The 14,856-nt window shown below is 36.4% G+C and overlaps 1 protein-coding gene and 1 long non-coding RNA gene across 2 annotated transcripts; one reads left to right on the plus strand and one right to left on the minus strand.

Moving 5' to 3' along the window:
- On the plus strand, positions 1,091–2,834 carry LOC109727296. Its single transcript, XR_002220750.1, has 2 exons — positions 1,091–1,993; positions 2,120–2,834. It is a non-coding gene; the product is annotated as an uncharacterized LOC109727296 (long non-coding RNA).
- On the minus strand, positions 10,398–12,240 carry LOC109726945 (benzyl alcohol O-benzoyltransferase-like). Its single transcript, XM_020256772.1, has 2 exons — positions 11,639–12,240; positions 10,398–11,349 (listed from the first exon to the last, which is right to left on the minus strand). The coding sequence occupies exons 1-2, from the start codon at positions 12,083–12,085 to the stop codon at positions 10,411–10,413; spliced, it is 1,386 nt and encodes a 461-aa protein (XP_020112361.1). The 5' UTR covers positions 12,086–12,240; the 3' UTR covers positions 10,398–10,410.

Consider the following 14,856-nt stretch of genomic DNA (forward strand, 5'->3'; position numbering starts at 1 on the left):
CACATACTCTACATCCTCTGCCGGGTTAGGTATAGCTTAAGATATCCTCTTAAGTTGCACAAGGCATCATTTTTCTTGTGTTTAATTGTTTTTCACTTTTGACTGATCATTTCAGATTGTTGAAATGCTCTCAATCTTTGTTAATGCTCTCAGTCTTTGTTGAGCCACCATAACAATAATGTGCCTGACCAGGAACATTATTGTTCTTGTTTGTTTGCTCAAGCCTCTCTCCATAGTTAATTTAATTTGGCATGTAATCTCCTTTTGTTTAGTTTTCAGGTTAATGTCTATGTAATCGGCACCTCAAAATTAAGGTTATAGACAATTGCCATTCTGAATACAATCTAATGATATCCTGCAATTCCTGGTTCATATAGATCAAATGCACTTTGTATTACTTGTGATTTAATTTTATTTCTTATTAGTCCTCTTGTTCTCTCCACCTCTCTCCTTCCAGTCTGAGAATTGTTCCTGTGAAAATGTTCAGTTGTCTTGTTTATGAAATACGTTGAAATCTACTATATTGAGAAATGTAATTTTTAATATTTGCTCTCTGGTTGAGTTATACCTAGTTCAATACCAGTCAAACAGGTTCAGCCAACTTGGTAATAGCGATAGAGAATATTCTAGTCAGCTTCCTCTATATTCAGGTGTCAATCCAGTCCAAGAGAACATAACCCATAGACTAGTTGGATAGGGTCTTGAAACGGATGCAATTATAATAACAAAGCAATCAGCATTAGAACCATCATAACCTTTAAGGAATATTAGAGAAGTAGAAAAATAAATTGATTTTGAAGATAGATTCCCAAGGTGTTTTGAAAAAAGGAATGGGATCTAGATCTTCTGATTCAAATGAATTAAACATTTTGGATCTCAAATTGAATGTACATTAAAAGTTCTTAAAGAAAATGTCGATAAAAGAATTTTTAATTCAATTTGAGATCAAAATGTTTAATTCATTTGAATATGAGGTATTCAACTCCAGAGATGAATCGAAAAAGAAATAAGGCAAATCCCCTATGATACACCATAGATGAATCGAAAAAGAAATCTTTATTGGTTCTACCTCCTCTTTTTTATGAAGAGAATGAATCTTTTTATCAAAGGATCAGAAAAAAACCGGTCCGGATGCAGGTTAGATTCCAAAATCTGAATGCTGGTTGAATCTTTCACTGTGACTGCATTGTGTCTAAATCAAAAGACAATTTCTTCACCTTGTTCCAAATCCTTTTTTAGTGTTTCACGGTACCATATACATCCTCTTAAACTTCTTTAGAGCTTTGTGCAAATTTAATATTGAATGTTTGTTTTCCGATGGTTTAAGAATTATTGGAATTTGTCAGTACTATTATGAGCAGTTATTACACACAATAGGGTAGCCAGTATAGTTGGTGGCGGGCATTAGAAATTGAGGCTGGAACTTAAATATTTTTTATCTTTCCTGATACTGGTCAACATATTTTCAGCAACTGTCCTCTCTGGCTTTTGCTGAAAGGAATTAATCATGACTTTATTGACCAAATTAGGAAATCTGGCAAAGGTTTTTTTTTTTTTTTCTGGATAAAGCCAGACAAGTGACGCGTCTGTCCTGTTATTAGCATTGCTCTTTCTGTGTTTGCAAGCGATGCCAAAATTTGGCATGAAGTGTTAAAGCCATGACTATTATACTAATAAGGTCATATTGCGAAATGCAGTGCTCATTTTGTTGATATCACAAAGCTATTGTGCAGCATGTATTTCTTACTTTAATACATTCTTCTTGTCGCCAACCTATACTTATTTCTGGGGCAGCATACAGCAGTGCCTTGTGCATTTTCCTAGACTATAGCCTTTTGTAGACTGCGATGACCGGCAAAATGAAGTTGAAGCAAGGGAAAGAAAAGTAAAAGGCTTAATTACACCAAGTTTGCAGCATGTAAGCATCGTACAGTGACCTTTTAATGGAGCTGGGTGGAATTAATGAAGCAATCACTGCAGTCTTCATATGGAGGTTGAGTATTTCATTGAGCTATAGGATGTTTTTTGTTTCTCTGCCCTGCTACAGGATGTTTTTGCTTTTCTTGTCTTTTAGCATGATCCTGCATTATTCTACCTATTTGTTTTGGCTAATTACCAGTGTTCTCGATCATCACCAGCACAGTAAAGAATGTCCTGATAGCCTGAAGGCTTTTATTCCTTTCTTTCATGGGAGATATCGAATCTGAAATCACTACTCTGGCGTGAAATCAAATCTGAAATCATTTTCCTGTTGTGAAGGAGATTTCTGTTTTGAAGGCTTTGCCTCCTAATCATTTTGTTGATCCAGCTTTAATCACGGTACTTATTTTGACACTGGGGATCTTATTCAGATTTGCGGTGTATCATATTTCTATTATGTGTGGTTACCAGGGTATCTGGACATGCCCCTCTCGGAGGGCTGCATTATTGTTCTTGAAAATGGTGCATTTATTGTCACAGTCCTTTCAACTTAATTGCTCTTGTGTTGATCTTTGGATTTCGTCGAAATTCATTCAGTGGGACTCAGTGCATGAGCCACGACCAGAAAAGCTACTGTTGATTCTAAACCTATCAGAGATGTAGCACATTTTGCAGCAATGTTGTCATTTTATTCGTAGAGTTTAATTTCATACAAGTTCCTATAAATATAGTGAATTGTAAATATATCTCTATAAAGTAGGACATTTGTAGAAAAGGATACTGTTGATTCTAAACCTATCAGAGATGTAGCACATTTTGCAGCCAATGTTGTCATTTTATTTGTAGGGGTTAATTTCATACATGTTCCTACAAATATAGTGAATTATAAATATATCTTTATAAAGTTCAAATTTCATGTTTTATTCCAGCAAAAGTCCTAATATTTTTAAATATGTTCCTTTGGCTTGTTTTCGTTAAAATACAGTTTATTTTATAAGTGAAATAATATTTTTGTCATCACAAATATATCCTTTCAAAAGTTTCAATGGTTAATTGAAGAGTGATAAAAAGGTTAATTCATCTTATTAACTAACTATGGTTAATTATTTTATCTATAATTAAGTAATTTTTTCTAACGGATTCTAACAGTAAGGATATATTTGAAAATATCAAGACTATTATAGGGATAATATATGAAAGTTGAACTTTGTAGGGAGATATTTGTAATTTATTATGTTTGTAAGGATGTGTATGAAATTAACTATTGTTTCTATTGTATGGGTGTTTTGAGATTGCTATTTCAGGTTCTATAATAATGTTTTCTGTAGTTCAATTAGATTTTTTTGATTGCGTCCAGATTGGATCATTGATGTAAATTCAGCTCGAAACCCACACCTGAAACTGTAGCAGGTTTCAGGTGGAGTGTACATGAAAATCTGATCCCAGTTCAAACCAACTAAGCGGAATAGCAGCCTTGAAGTACTGTACTGATATTAACATACTATTTTTCTAACTTCTAAAACTGCACTTAGTTAAGAAACATGCCATGCATCAACAGTAATAAAGATTTATGCCCTACCGTCCAAAGGTTAATGTACATGAGCTTGTTTTATCAACGGTTTTTTTTTTTTTTTTATATTTTGAAATACCAAAAACTCAGTAGGGGTTAGGGATGCAAACGGGGCGGATCTGGGGGCGGGAGAGTTCCCCCACCTTCTGCTCCATTTCTTATCGGGGCGGGGCGGATTCGGGACGGGTTGCTTTTCATTTTATTTTTGGCTCCCACTTACCGCTCCATTCGGGGCGGATCGGGGCGGGAGCCGGATTTTTGACGGATCGGGGCGGATTGAAAGAAGAAAAGAGTCTCCCACCTCCCGCTCCATTTACTTGGCGGATCGGGGCGGATTCGGGGCGGGTTATATTTTTTTATATTTTTGTTCCCACTTACCACCCCATTCGGGGCGGATCGGGGCGGAGCTCCACCAACCTGGATCCATTTGCATCCCTAGTAGGGGTTTTCAAATTCTTGGACAATGGATGTAAGATGTATGTCCTTCTATTTAATTGAAGTTCAAGTAATTTTTTTTTCCCTTTGCTATTTATTTGATAGAAAGTCAATAATTTTGAAACTTTAGTTATTTTTATTTCTTTAATTTAATTTACTGGAAAAAGTTCATACTAGTATATGAAATAATAAAAAAAAGTTACACTAATTAAATTTTTATTATTTTTCTCTCTCTTTCTCTTTACTTCAACACACTTCAGGACGAAGTTAATAATGACGACATTTTGAGAAAGTGGAGTTACAGGGGAGTTTAATTTAGGCTGAAGTGAACACCATAATGCCTCTGTAAAGGTTGGTTTGAGGAAGCACAAGCAGAGGGAGGGGGATCGGAGCAAATGAATATTATTAAAATCCATAATCTGTGTTCAAATAAACCGTAGGTTCCTATATAGATCCATCGCATTAAACTTTCCAAAAGTAGTGAAAAAACTAGAATCCTAGTATATTGTGATCTTCATCTAAGCAGGACGACCCAATTCGGATTCAAAAACAAAAAATAAAAAAAAAAATAAAATTTTTTGACAATGGCAAAAGAATAAGTAAAACTGCAATTTGGAGCTAAAAGATGAAATTTGGGCTCCGAAATGATGCTGAAGTAAAAAAAAACACAAGACACTAGGGCATTCGGTTCGAAATGTTGTTTCTGAATTAGGGCTGCGTGACCAAAACGAACACCAAAGCGTATAGTTACGGCCGTTTAACAGAACCCAAGCCCAGATTGCATCAAAATGTGGGCCGTAAAATTAGTATGGGCCGTAAAATTAGCGTTAAATCCGATAAAGCCAATGTCAGCAACCTGTTTCTGGGAAGACAATCTGCAAATTGCTTTAATTTGCTGTCACTGAAACAGTTTTGTTGAGCAAGCTAAGGAGTTCGGAATCGTTTTAACTATAACAAAGCATAACGATGTTAAAGAAACTTCAGTTGGCTCGACGTTGATGATGAATCTCGTGACATCTTCTTCTTCCCAGCTGATCTTCTTCCTGGATTGTTGATCTGAAGAAGTACGAAGAATTGGAACGGCAGGTTCAGTAGGTTTTTAGATAAGGAGACGCTCGCGGCCTCAGCTCTCGTGAAGTTGCTGCTTTACTGACCCCGAAGAAGGATCGATCACCGCGATAGTTCACCAACAGTCGAGCAGTTATATAACTATATTTTGATACTTGTATTGTGATTAAAAGTATCGCTTCTCTATTCCTTGGTCGGACGATGTCCTAGGTTACTTGGCTGGTGCGAGGGTGTTTTCAAAAATTGACTCGAATGGTCGCTGCCATTTGCTTCCACTTAGATCAGGTGATGAGTGGAAGATCACTTTCAAGACTTGCTTGTATGAGTGGCTGGTGATGCCTTTCGGTGTTTCTGTGAAAAACTCTAGATTGAAAGAGGAATTTGCTTGTGTGGGATCGATCATGATTTTCTTGTGAGTTGGACTTGGTCTTGTGAGAAGTTTCGATTGGATCAAGAATGAATTGGGTCAAGTGTGTGTGAGGGACACCGGTGAACATATTAGACCGAATTATGATTGCGTGACGAGAATGAAGTAATCAAAGTGGTGAGTCTCGGGGCGTGACATTCTGATACTTCTAATGCTTTTATAAGAGTACTAGTGAATTATATATATGCCGCAACGTTCGTTGGAACGCTCGTAGTATTCTACTTTGATGACATTTAATTTACACGTATTTTAAGGTGTATATGTAGAATTGCTCTTTCTAAGGAAGGCGTACAATTGTCGCATCAGTTCTTAAAGGTCAATTGATTATTGATAAATTTTATAGACATTACATCATTGATTTCTTAGATAGGAATCGGGGCGTTTTTTTAGCTGCTAAATTTTGATTTGAGATGATCTAAAAATTGAATAATAATTGTTTTTGAGACGACTCAGTAAGCTGAACCAGCTCAACAAGTAATTACCATGCTTGTCATTTCTTACCATTTGCATTAACTGTGACATTATATATTATATATATATATTCACTAATCATGTAATTACTTGTCGATCGTTGGATACATCGAGTGATGGACACATGCAATTTGTTTTTATTAACACCTCAGGTTTTTGTCACACTTATGTCGATTGCCCAAAAATAAGAATTTCTAAACGTGCAAGCAATTGGAACAGCAAAACATCAAAAACATTATGAAATCGATAATTGAATTTTTATTAATTAACAAAAAAACAATAATACGAGGAGGAATCAATTCAGGTGACATTTCCAACAAGGTAGGGTGTATGTGTGGGTAATTAGATGATATAAAACAACTAATTTTAGCAAACACCTGCTAGACGATATGTTAAACTTTATAAAAATTAAGATCGTACCTTCTGTCATGATTTCGATGTCTATATTCGAATTGTAGACGATGATCCTTGCTCTTGATTCGTCATCGTCTACGATGTACAAAGGCGCACGACGTTTCGAGTCTGATTCTCTTATTTCCAGATATGAAGCTGTCATAGGAAATAGGATTAAGATTAGATCAGAACTTCCGTATATTACATATTTATATATAATTCGATATAAATATGTTAAATCTCATGTCCGTCCATAAAAAACGTGTTTAGATACATCCTAACCGTTAGATTTACCGTATCTTTATAAATTGACTTGAATTGGCCGACCGTATCATTTTGAATAAATGCCACATCCGACAAACACCTACTAGAAGATAATTAAGCTTTTTGACTCGGCCAAAGCTTCCTGTTGTTATGTTTACAATAGTAAGTTTATAACCACCACTTATTAACAGTTGCTTAAAAGCAAGCAACTCTAGTTGGCGACAGGAACAAGCACTTCATCAAAAAAACCAATTAGAAAATCATTAATCACTCGTTGTCACAGTGAAAACACACTAAATAAGGGGACAAACATGCATACAATATGTGCATTGGCATATTTGTTAAAGTCGACATCAGAAAAACCAATATTTCAATCCGGAGAAAAGCGTCCACAGAAGAAATATTAATTAATGATGTTTCTGGGTTGAGAATTTTCTCTTTCTTTACCTACTAATTGCTTATTTAGGTCTATTATGGTCTATAATAGTATGTAATCTCCAATGCTCGAACGTGAAAGATTAGAGTAGGAAAACAGAAAATCAGTATTGACCAAATAAATGTCGCACCAGCTTTATCAGGAGCTGAGTTTCATTTATAAGGTTCACATAATTAAATCCTGCTCCTATTTTTCAGTTTTTCAGAGCCCTATTTTTTTTTAGAAAAATTTCAAATGCCATTCGTATAATTTTGTATTTTCTCACTTTAGTGTCCTATGGTTTAAAGTATATTACTTTCGTACACTATGATTTTATTTTTTTTCTTTTTATTATCCGTTTTACTAATTTTTTTTATTAAATCAGTGGTTAAAATTAAAGGACACTAAAATGAATATTTGATAAATTATAGATATGGTATCTGAAGTTTTTTGCATATAACTTAACAAAAAGTTAACAGAGAAACTGACGAAAAAATAAAATAAAATAAAATCACAGTATACTAAAGCGAGAAAGTACGAAACTATATGATATTAAAATAGAAAACCGCGAAATTACAGAAATAATATTTGAAGTTTATTTTTTTTTCTTTTCTATAGAAAATCGGTCCAATCACAGTAATAAAATATAACGATTATAATATAAGCTCTTCATTTTTGACAAATGTGAAGTCAAATTTTGACCGTAAATTTGGAGGACTAAATGATCTCGAAGTGCCCTACAGTCTGTACTAGGCTCGATCGGTTGCCGGACACCGACAAATTCTTTTTTTTTTTTTTGTTTTTTGAGAGATAGTAGTACACTATCTGTTTCGTTTATTTCATTTAGAAATAAATTTAGCTGGAAATGTGAATCAATTAGGATTCGAGCTTGGATTTCGGGTACCAACCAGTAAATCCTTTGCCACTTGCTCTAGGAACAGTCGGCCACCGACAAATTCTTGTCAATCTGCATGTGTGGAACCAAAAATCGCGTTGATTGGAATCTATATGTGGAATATATATGCCCATCCAGTAACTAGATTCCCCAGAATCATTCATTAAAAAAAAAAAAAAAAATCCTTAACGCCGGCTTGACCGAATCCATGTTCGACCTAACTAAATTTTAAATAAGGGATTAAAATTTTAAGCATTTCATGCAACAGCCATTTTGTTTGGGTATTCTTAGCAGGTTTCTTATTTGAAGCCAGTTTTTGGATTTGATCCTGTTCGCTGCATGTAGTTGCAACTGTACTGCAATTATAATAATTACATGTAGATTTAAATCAAGTATTTGGTTTTATATATTTGAACTCAATTACTGTAGTTGTACTTGTATAATGGGGTCTAATTACAGCAGTCGGAGGTATGCCAAAATTAACTCCAGCTCTAACTACAGTAATTGGAAAGAAACTTTAAATAAAAGATTAGCTTATTACCTCCCTAATCACCTTTTAAACAGCAATTACTTTTTCTTTTCTATGTTGAAGGTAATCTCACACCAATATATAAATATATATATATTGAAAAAATATTTTTCAATAGTATGCAGCTAAACAAATTATCTAAAATTACAACACTTTGTACTACACCTAACAAAATAAAAAATATATAATTATAATAACTATTGTATTTTGAACTGTATGAATCTTCAACTACACTATATTTCTAATTACATCCAACTAAACGGCGACTCCAGAATGTTTTCAACTTGGTAATTAATTATGGGCAGGAATTAATTAACTATTTTTATGAGCTTTAGCATATACTTTAGATCTTATGGAAGGAGACATGCGCGCAAATTAATTAAGGTGCTTATTTTTCTATTGTCTTAATTCGATTGTGGTTACACGTGGAGCTAGAGTATTAATTAAGAGCTTAAGAAAATATTTTACATGCCAATGAAATTAAAGAGCGGCAACATATATAGATGCCATGTGCTAGCATGTACATGCTTTCTACTTTATATGTAGCCAATTAAAGTAAGTTTACATGAAATTAAGTAGGTAATTAAGTACTGTTTGTTTCAAAATGTAGTTTTCGTCTTTGCATGTACGCATTTAGGACACCTGCTTTAATTGTAGTATATATTTGGACTCTGTATTTACAGGAGCCAAGTAAGCGAAGTGTTGACATTAATGCATTGACATTAATGTCTTAATTTAATTATCGTTATATATAACGCAGGAATATTGTGGAAAACTTTGTTGTTTTAGTTAATTAAAACAGCCTAATGTTACATAATGGGCATGTGAAACTTTGTGGTTTTAGTTAAAACGGTCTAGTATATACATAATCGGCATGTGATAAGTTTCAAACACTGCAGAATATTTAAGAAACTTTATGTAACTGCTGATTCATCAGTTTGTCTTAAGCTTTTTACTGACCCCAGTATCTACGATCACCCCCACAGCAAGATGGTCTAATTAATCTAGTACGAAATAGACGAATAGATTAGATAATCGCTTACTAATTTTCTTAATAAACACGACACTAGCTAAATCTAAATCTAAATCTAAATCTAAATCTAAATCTACTCCACTACCTATATATGCTCACAGCTGTCCAACAACTTCACCATTTCCACCAATAATTTTTCCACCGCAACGTAGCAACAGTTTGAACCATTCTCTCATCCCACGTGTTAGGTATGTAGTTTGACCAAGATATCTATTTTGAAAAATATTAAAATTAGAGGACAGTGAAAATTTACAAAATGGATAGTCAATCTATTCAGAAATCGAAATTGGATCATGTTGTTTATTTTATTAGCCTGCTTAGATCAACCTTGTCGCGATGCTTCTGGATCTTGCATATATCTCGTATTCTCCCACGTCTACGCCTTAAGTCATGCATCAAATGCGTTAGATATGACAGATACAAATCGAAGAGAGCTACCGGAGTCCTGTTCTATATTCACATTTCAAACTTCCCGAAAATGTACGCAGGTGAAAATTCCATAAAATAAAAAATAAAGAGAGAGAAGAAGGAAGAAATTTCTTATACGTTTAGATTCTCTCTCATAGATTGTACGAGAGTAAAAGGGGAATGTACTTAAAAAAAATCGAAGATGTATCACATGGTCTTTGCATGCGCTGTCACGGAAATTACTCATATATATATATATATATATATATATATATATATATATACTCTTTAATTAGTACGTAGTGAAACTCAAATGTAGTATTTACTTATTTATCAACCATATTAATCTAATTTTCACTACTAAGCTAGATAATTCAATACATAACACCCGATAGAGCTCTCTATGGCTAGTGCTTGTACTAGGTATTTATAAAGCTCCGATCTTATGACTAGTGCTTGATATATATAACTAGGTGTGCATGCGACGTGTGTGTATATTATATATATATATAGTATATATATTATATATAGGCTTCGTTGCTGGCTCCACTGTACATTACTTCTAAGTTGGTGAATCCTATATTATGTATTAAAATTGGCGACGTGTTGCTCGTAGGGGTCGAACGCGGGCTCCTTGGTGAGGTTTTGGACCTCGGAGCGGAACCTCTCCATGGCGGCGAGCGGCAGGCAGACGGGCACGGCGGTGCCCTCCTCGCCCTTGTCGTTCTTGTAGCGCGAGTAGTAGTTGGCGACGCCGAGGATGGGGCCCTCCCCGCCCTTGGCGGGGCCCCCGTAGACAGCCTCCCCCCAGCCGAAGTCGACGTCCTTGAAGCCGGCGTGGCTGATGTCGGACACGATGTACGTCCGCGCGACGGTGAACAGCGGCCGGCCGCGGAGAACCATGAGGTCGGCCACCGACTGCAGGTATTCGTAGGTGACGTTGGCCTTCGCCTTCTTCACCAGCTCCAGCGCGTACCCGATGGGGCTGCCCGTGAGCTTCTCGGCGGTGGACGATGCCACCGAGAAGGCGTAGGCGTTGCCGTAGTAGCCCGGCGGCACCGGGATGCTGCTCCGGCCGCGCGCGTTGACGATGAACGACACGCGCACCTCCTCGTCGGGGCCGTACCCGAGCGCCGCCGTGCGGCTGCGCCAGATGCAGGACGTGATGAGCTCGAAGCGGCTGGAGGAGGCGCGCAGGTGCGGCGGCGCCCGCTTGCGGAGCGCCGCGATCTCCTTGGGCCCGAAGAAGAAGCGCTCGCGCACCATCTCGCTCCGCGGCACCGCCATCAGCCTGTCCGGCCCCCCCGCCGACGGCTCGTACTCCAGGTGCACGTGCGTCGGCCGCGGCGGGCTGCGCGCGCTGAAGAACTCCCGCGCCCACACCGGCGCCACCGACGGCGCCGCCGCCCCCCGCGCCATCTCCCCTATCGCCTTCTCGAACTGCATCCCCCCCGGCGCGTCCGTTACGCAGTGAGAGAACCACTGCCCGAATACGAATCCTCCGCACGCCAGCCGCGTCACCTATATATATATATATATATATATATTCAGCAGAAAGAAAGAAAGAAATAAATAAATAAATAAATAAATAAATAAATGATTAAAACATCGTTCTTTTTCTTTTCTCTCTTCCTCCCTCGAAATACAGTATAAAATCTTTCTCGAAAAGAGAGCCTTAATATTAAGTTAACTAATTCTCTCTCACCTCCAAATTTTTCTTAATGTTTTTTTTTCTTTTTTAACAGCGTAAGTTTTTAGAAACAAACGGTATATAATTTTGCAAGTAGGGTAGCGGTAGCGGTGCTGGTACCTGAAGGTAGAGCAACGGGCGGTCGATGACGCGCTCGTCCTCGCCCGGGGCGAGATCGAAGACGAACTGCTCGAAGCAGGGGAACGGGGGGCCCTGGACGTCGCCAAAGTCGTCGACGGTGACGTCCGCGTCGGCCTCGACGAACATGAGGCCCTGGCCGTTGCAGTCGACGACGAGCTTCCGCCCGGCCTCCTCGCGGAGGCGGCCGGCGAGCGGGTAGTAGTAGACGAGGGCCTCGGCGATGGCGGCGCGGATGACCTTCGCGGGGTCCTGCCCGGCCTTGGCCGGATCGCCGCGGTAGAGGTGGATGCCGGCGCTGTAGAACCGCATGCCCTCCTGGTCGTCGAGGTCCGACAGCGTCTTCACCTCGCGCGGCGTCGGCTTCGCCGGCCCCACCAGCACCGGCTTGCCGCGGCGCACTGCGACGGTCGTCAACGGCGGCGCCATTTAATGTAACTGAACTGAACACTACTTAATAATTATATTATCTATATATCTCAGAGCTCAGAGATTGAAGGTGGATTAATTGAGCTAGCGTAGATAGATAGATAGATAGATAGATAGATAGATAGAAAGATTGTTTAACTTGTTTGGTTAATTAGTTTCTCACCCAAAAGGGAGCTTTATATATAAATGGGCATCGATCATCAAGAGTGGGAGGGACGGGGTGGAGAGAGAGTCAAAATGGAGTAGGTGGGTTGGTGGGAGGCTTTGGCATGTAGTCCTCCTTGGCCTTTTCAAACTACGTGTGAAGAGCGCACGTAGGAGCAACCCCACCTACCACTTACATGCTGCAGGGTATATGGTACGGCTTGGGAATTACGAAACTGTTGTTGATTATTTCTAATATATAGTTATAATATTTAAAGATTTATTTCATACAGTTCTTTTTACACTTTTTTTTTTTTTCAAATATTCTCTGATTTCTAAATATATCAGTCTAAAAATTTTGGTTCATTCATATACGTTCTTACCGTTCTATTAATTTTTTATCGGTAAGTAATATAACTATTTTGCTCTTATAAATTTATTATTGTAAAAAAAGTTATCTTTTTTTCTCTCTCCTCGCCTTCACCGCGACATGTGTAGCGTACTTCATTTTTACGCCATTGCCGTAGGATTCATAGTCGTTCTAGATAATTTGAGATGGTGAGAAAAATGAGGGACTTTATATATATAATATATATAATATATATATATAATATATAATATATATATATAATATATATATTATTAGATTCGCTTATGGTGCTTGTAAAAGTACGAAGTATTTGGTGCTTGTAAATTTTTTAACCGTAGATCTATACCTTTGATAATTTTCACCCGTTAGATTATACTATTCAACCAACCACCTACTCAAGCCTATGGGGCCACATCATCTTAACTGCACATCTTTTAATCCAAGAGACTAAAAATTACAACACCAATAATTGTACTTTTAAAAGAATAGGAGCTCAATTATATATAATATATTATATATATATATAATCTATATATATAAGAGAGAGAGAGAGAGAGGGAGAGAAGAGAGAGATAGGGCCACTATGCTATTAGGATTACAGCAGCCCTGTGTTTCTAACTTTCTAACCACCATCAATTTGATGGTGGTTAAAAATAAAAGGGAAAAAGAGATGTTGAGAAAATTGGTGTCTTAATTCTCTTATCTTAAATTTCTCTCAATATCTCTTTCCTTTTTATTCTAACACCCATCAAACTTGATGGTGGTTAAAATTAGGAGCACACGGGCTGCTGTGCTACCTAATAATCACAGTAACCCTACTCTCTCTCATATATATATAAGGGCGTGTTTGGTTCGAAGTCGAGATCGGAATCGAATCGAATTCAAAATATAGCTGGAATCGGAATCGGAATGACTCATTACCTAATTTGTTTGGTTCATCACCTGAATCGAATCAGAATAAATCATTCACCATGTCGTGTTTGGTTCAGATGGATATAAAAACGTAATCAAATTAATATACTTAACATTAATCTTTATAATATATTAATTTAAATACAAATTAAATATTAAAAATTTACATCAAAATTTTGAAATAATATCAAAATTTTAAATCTATTTTTTTTTAAAAAATTAAACTTTGAAGTTGAGTGGATAATTCAAAATATGAGACTAAATTTTAATTTATTCAAATTCAAACTTAAAATTATAATTTTAATTTTAATTTGAATTCATAAATTTAAGTTAAGTTTGAAATAAAATTTGAATAAACTTTATGTAAATTAAAATTTAATTTAAATTCAAATTGATAAGTTAGATTCAAAATATTTGATTAAATTTTAATTTTTAATTTAAGTTCAAATTAAAATTTAAAATTATATATTTAATTTTTAAATTTTAACTCATATTTTAATTAAAAAAGTAGAAAAAATAAATTTAATCCGAATAAATATCGATTCCGTATGGATTCAACTTCCAATCTGACCTTCTATGCCGGATTGAAAAAATGGGTGATTGAGCGATTCTCATTCCATTCGGGAATCGGAATCGGAATGGGACTTCCACGTACTAAACACCCACAAACAGATTTATTCATTTCCATTCCGATTCCATGGTGAAAAAGAAGCGAACCAAACACGCCTACAGAGTCCGGCTGCTATGCTATCGATAGCACCAAGCGCTTGGTGCTTCAAGTTTTCTGCCGTTAGATTAATCCCTTTGATTATTTTTACCCGTTCGATTATACTATTCAACCAATCATCCATTCAACCTTAGTGGGTCCATATCATTCTAACTGCACATCTTTTAATCCAATGGTGGAAAACTTAGTAGCACCAAGTAATTGGTGCTATTAATAGTATTCTAGCCAGGTTCTATATATATATATATATATAAAATTCAGCTACTATCCTATTAATAGGATAGAGACCATCGTCCTATCAAGTCGTTCTTGATGATAGAGATGCCGAATCGATGATCGGAACCATTAAAGTTGATCTAGAGTATTTGAAATATTTAGAAACTAAATTTCAAAAATTTTAAAAATCATTTACATGGTGATCAAAGAATCGTAAAATCGACAATTTTTGACGGCCTATATGAGCTGTTTACTTGTTTAACGGTGTAGAGCAATCTAAACTGTTTGAATTTTTTATAAAATTTTTTTTTATATAATTTAGATAATATTTGATAACTTTGATCACAATTTGAGAAAGTCTAACATCTATTTTAAGAAGGTTATTCATTTATGACCGTTAAT

Source organism: Ananas comosus, linkage group 22, assembly GCF_001540865.1.
Source record: "Ananas comosus cultivar F153 linkage group 22, ASM154086v1, whole genome shotgun sequence".
Taxonomy (NCBI): Eukaryota; Viridiplantae; Streptophyta; class Magnoliopsida; order Poales; family Bromeliaceae; genus Ananas; species Ananas comosus.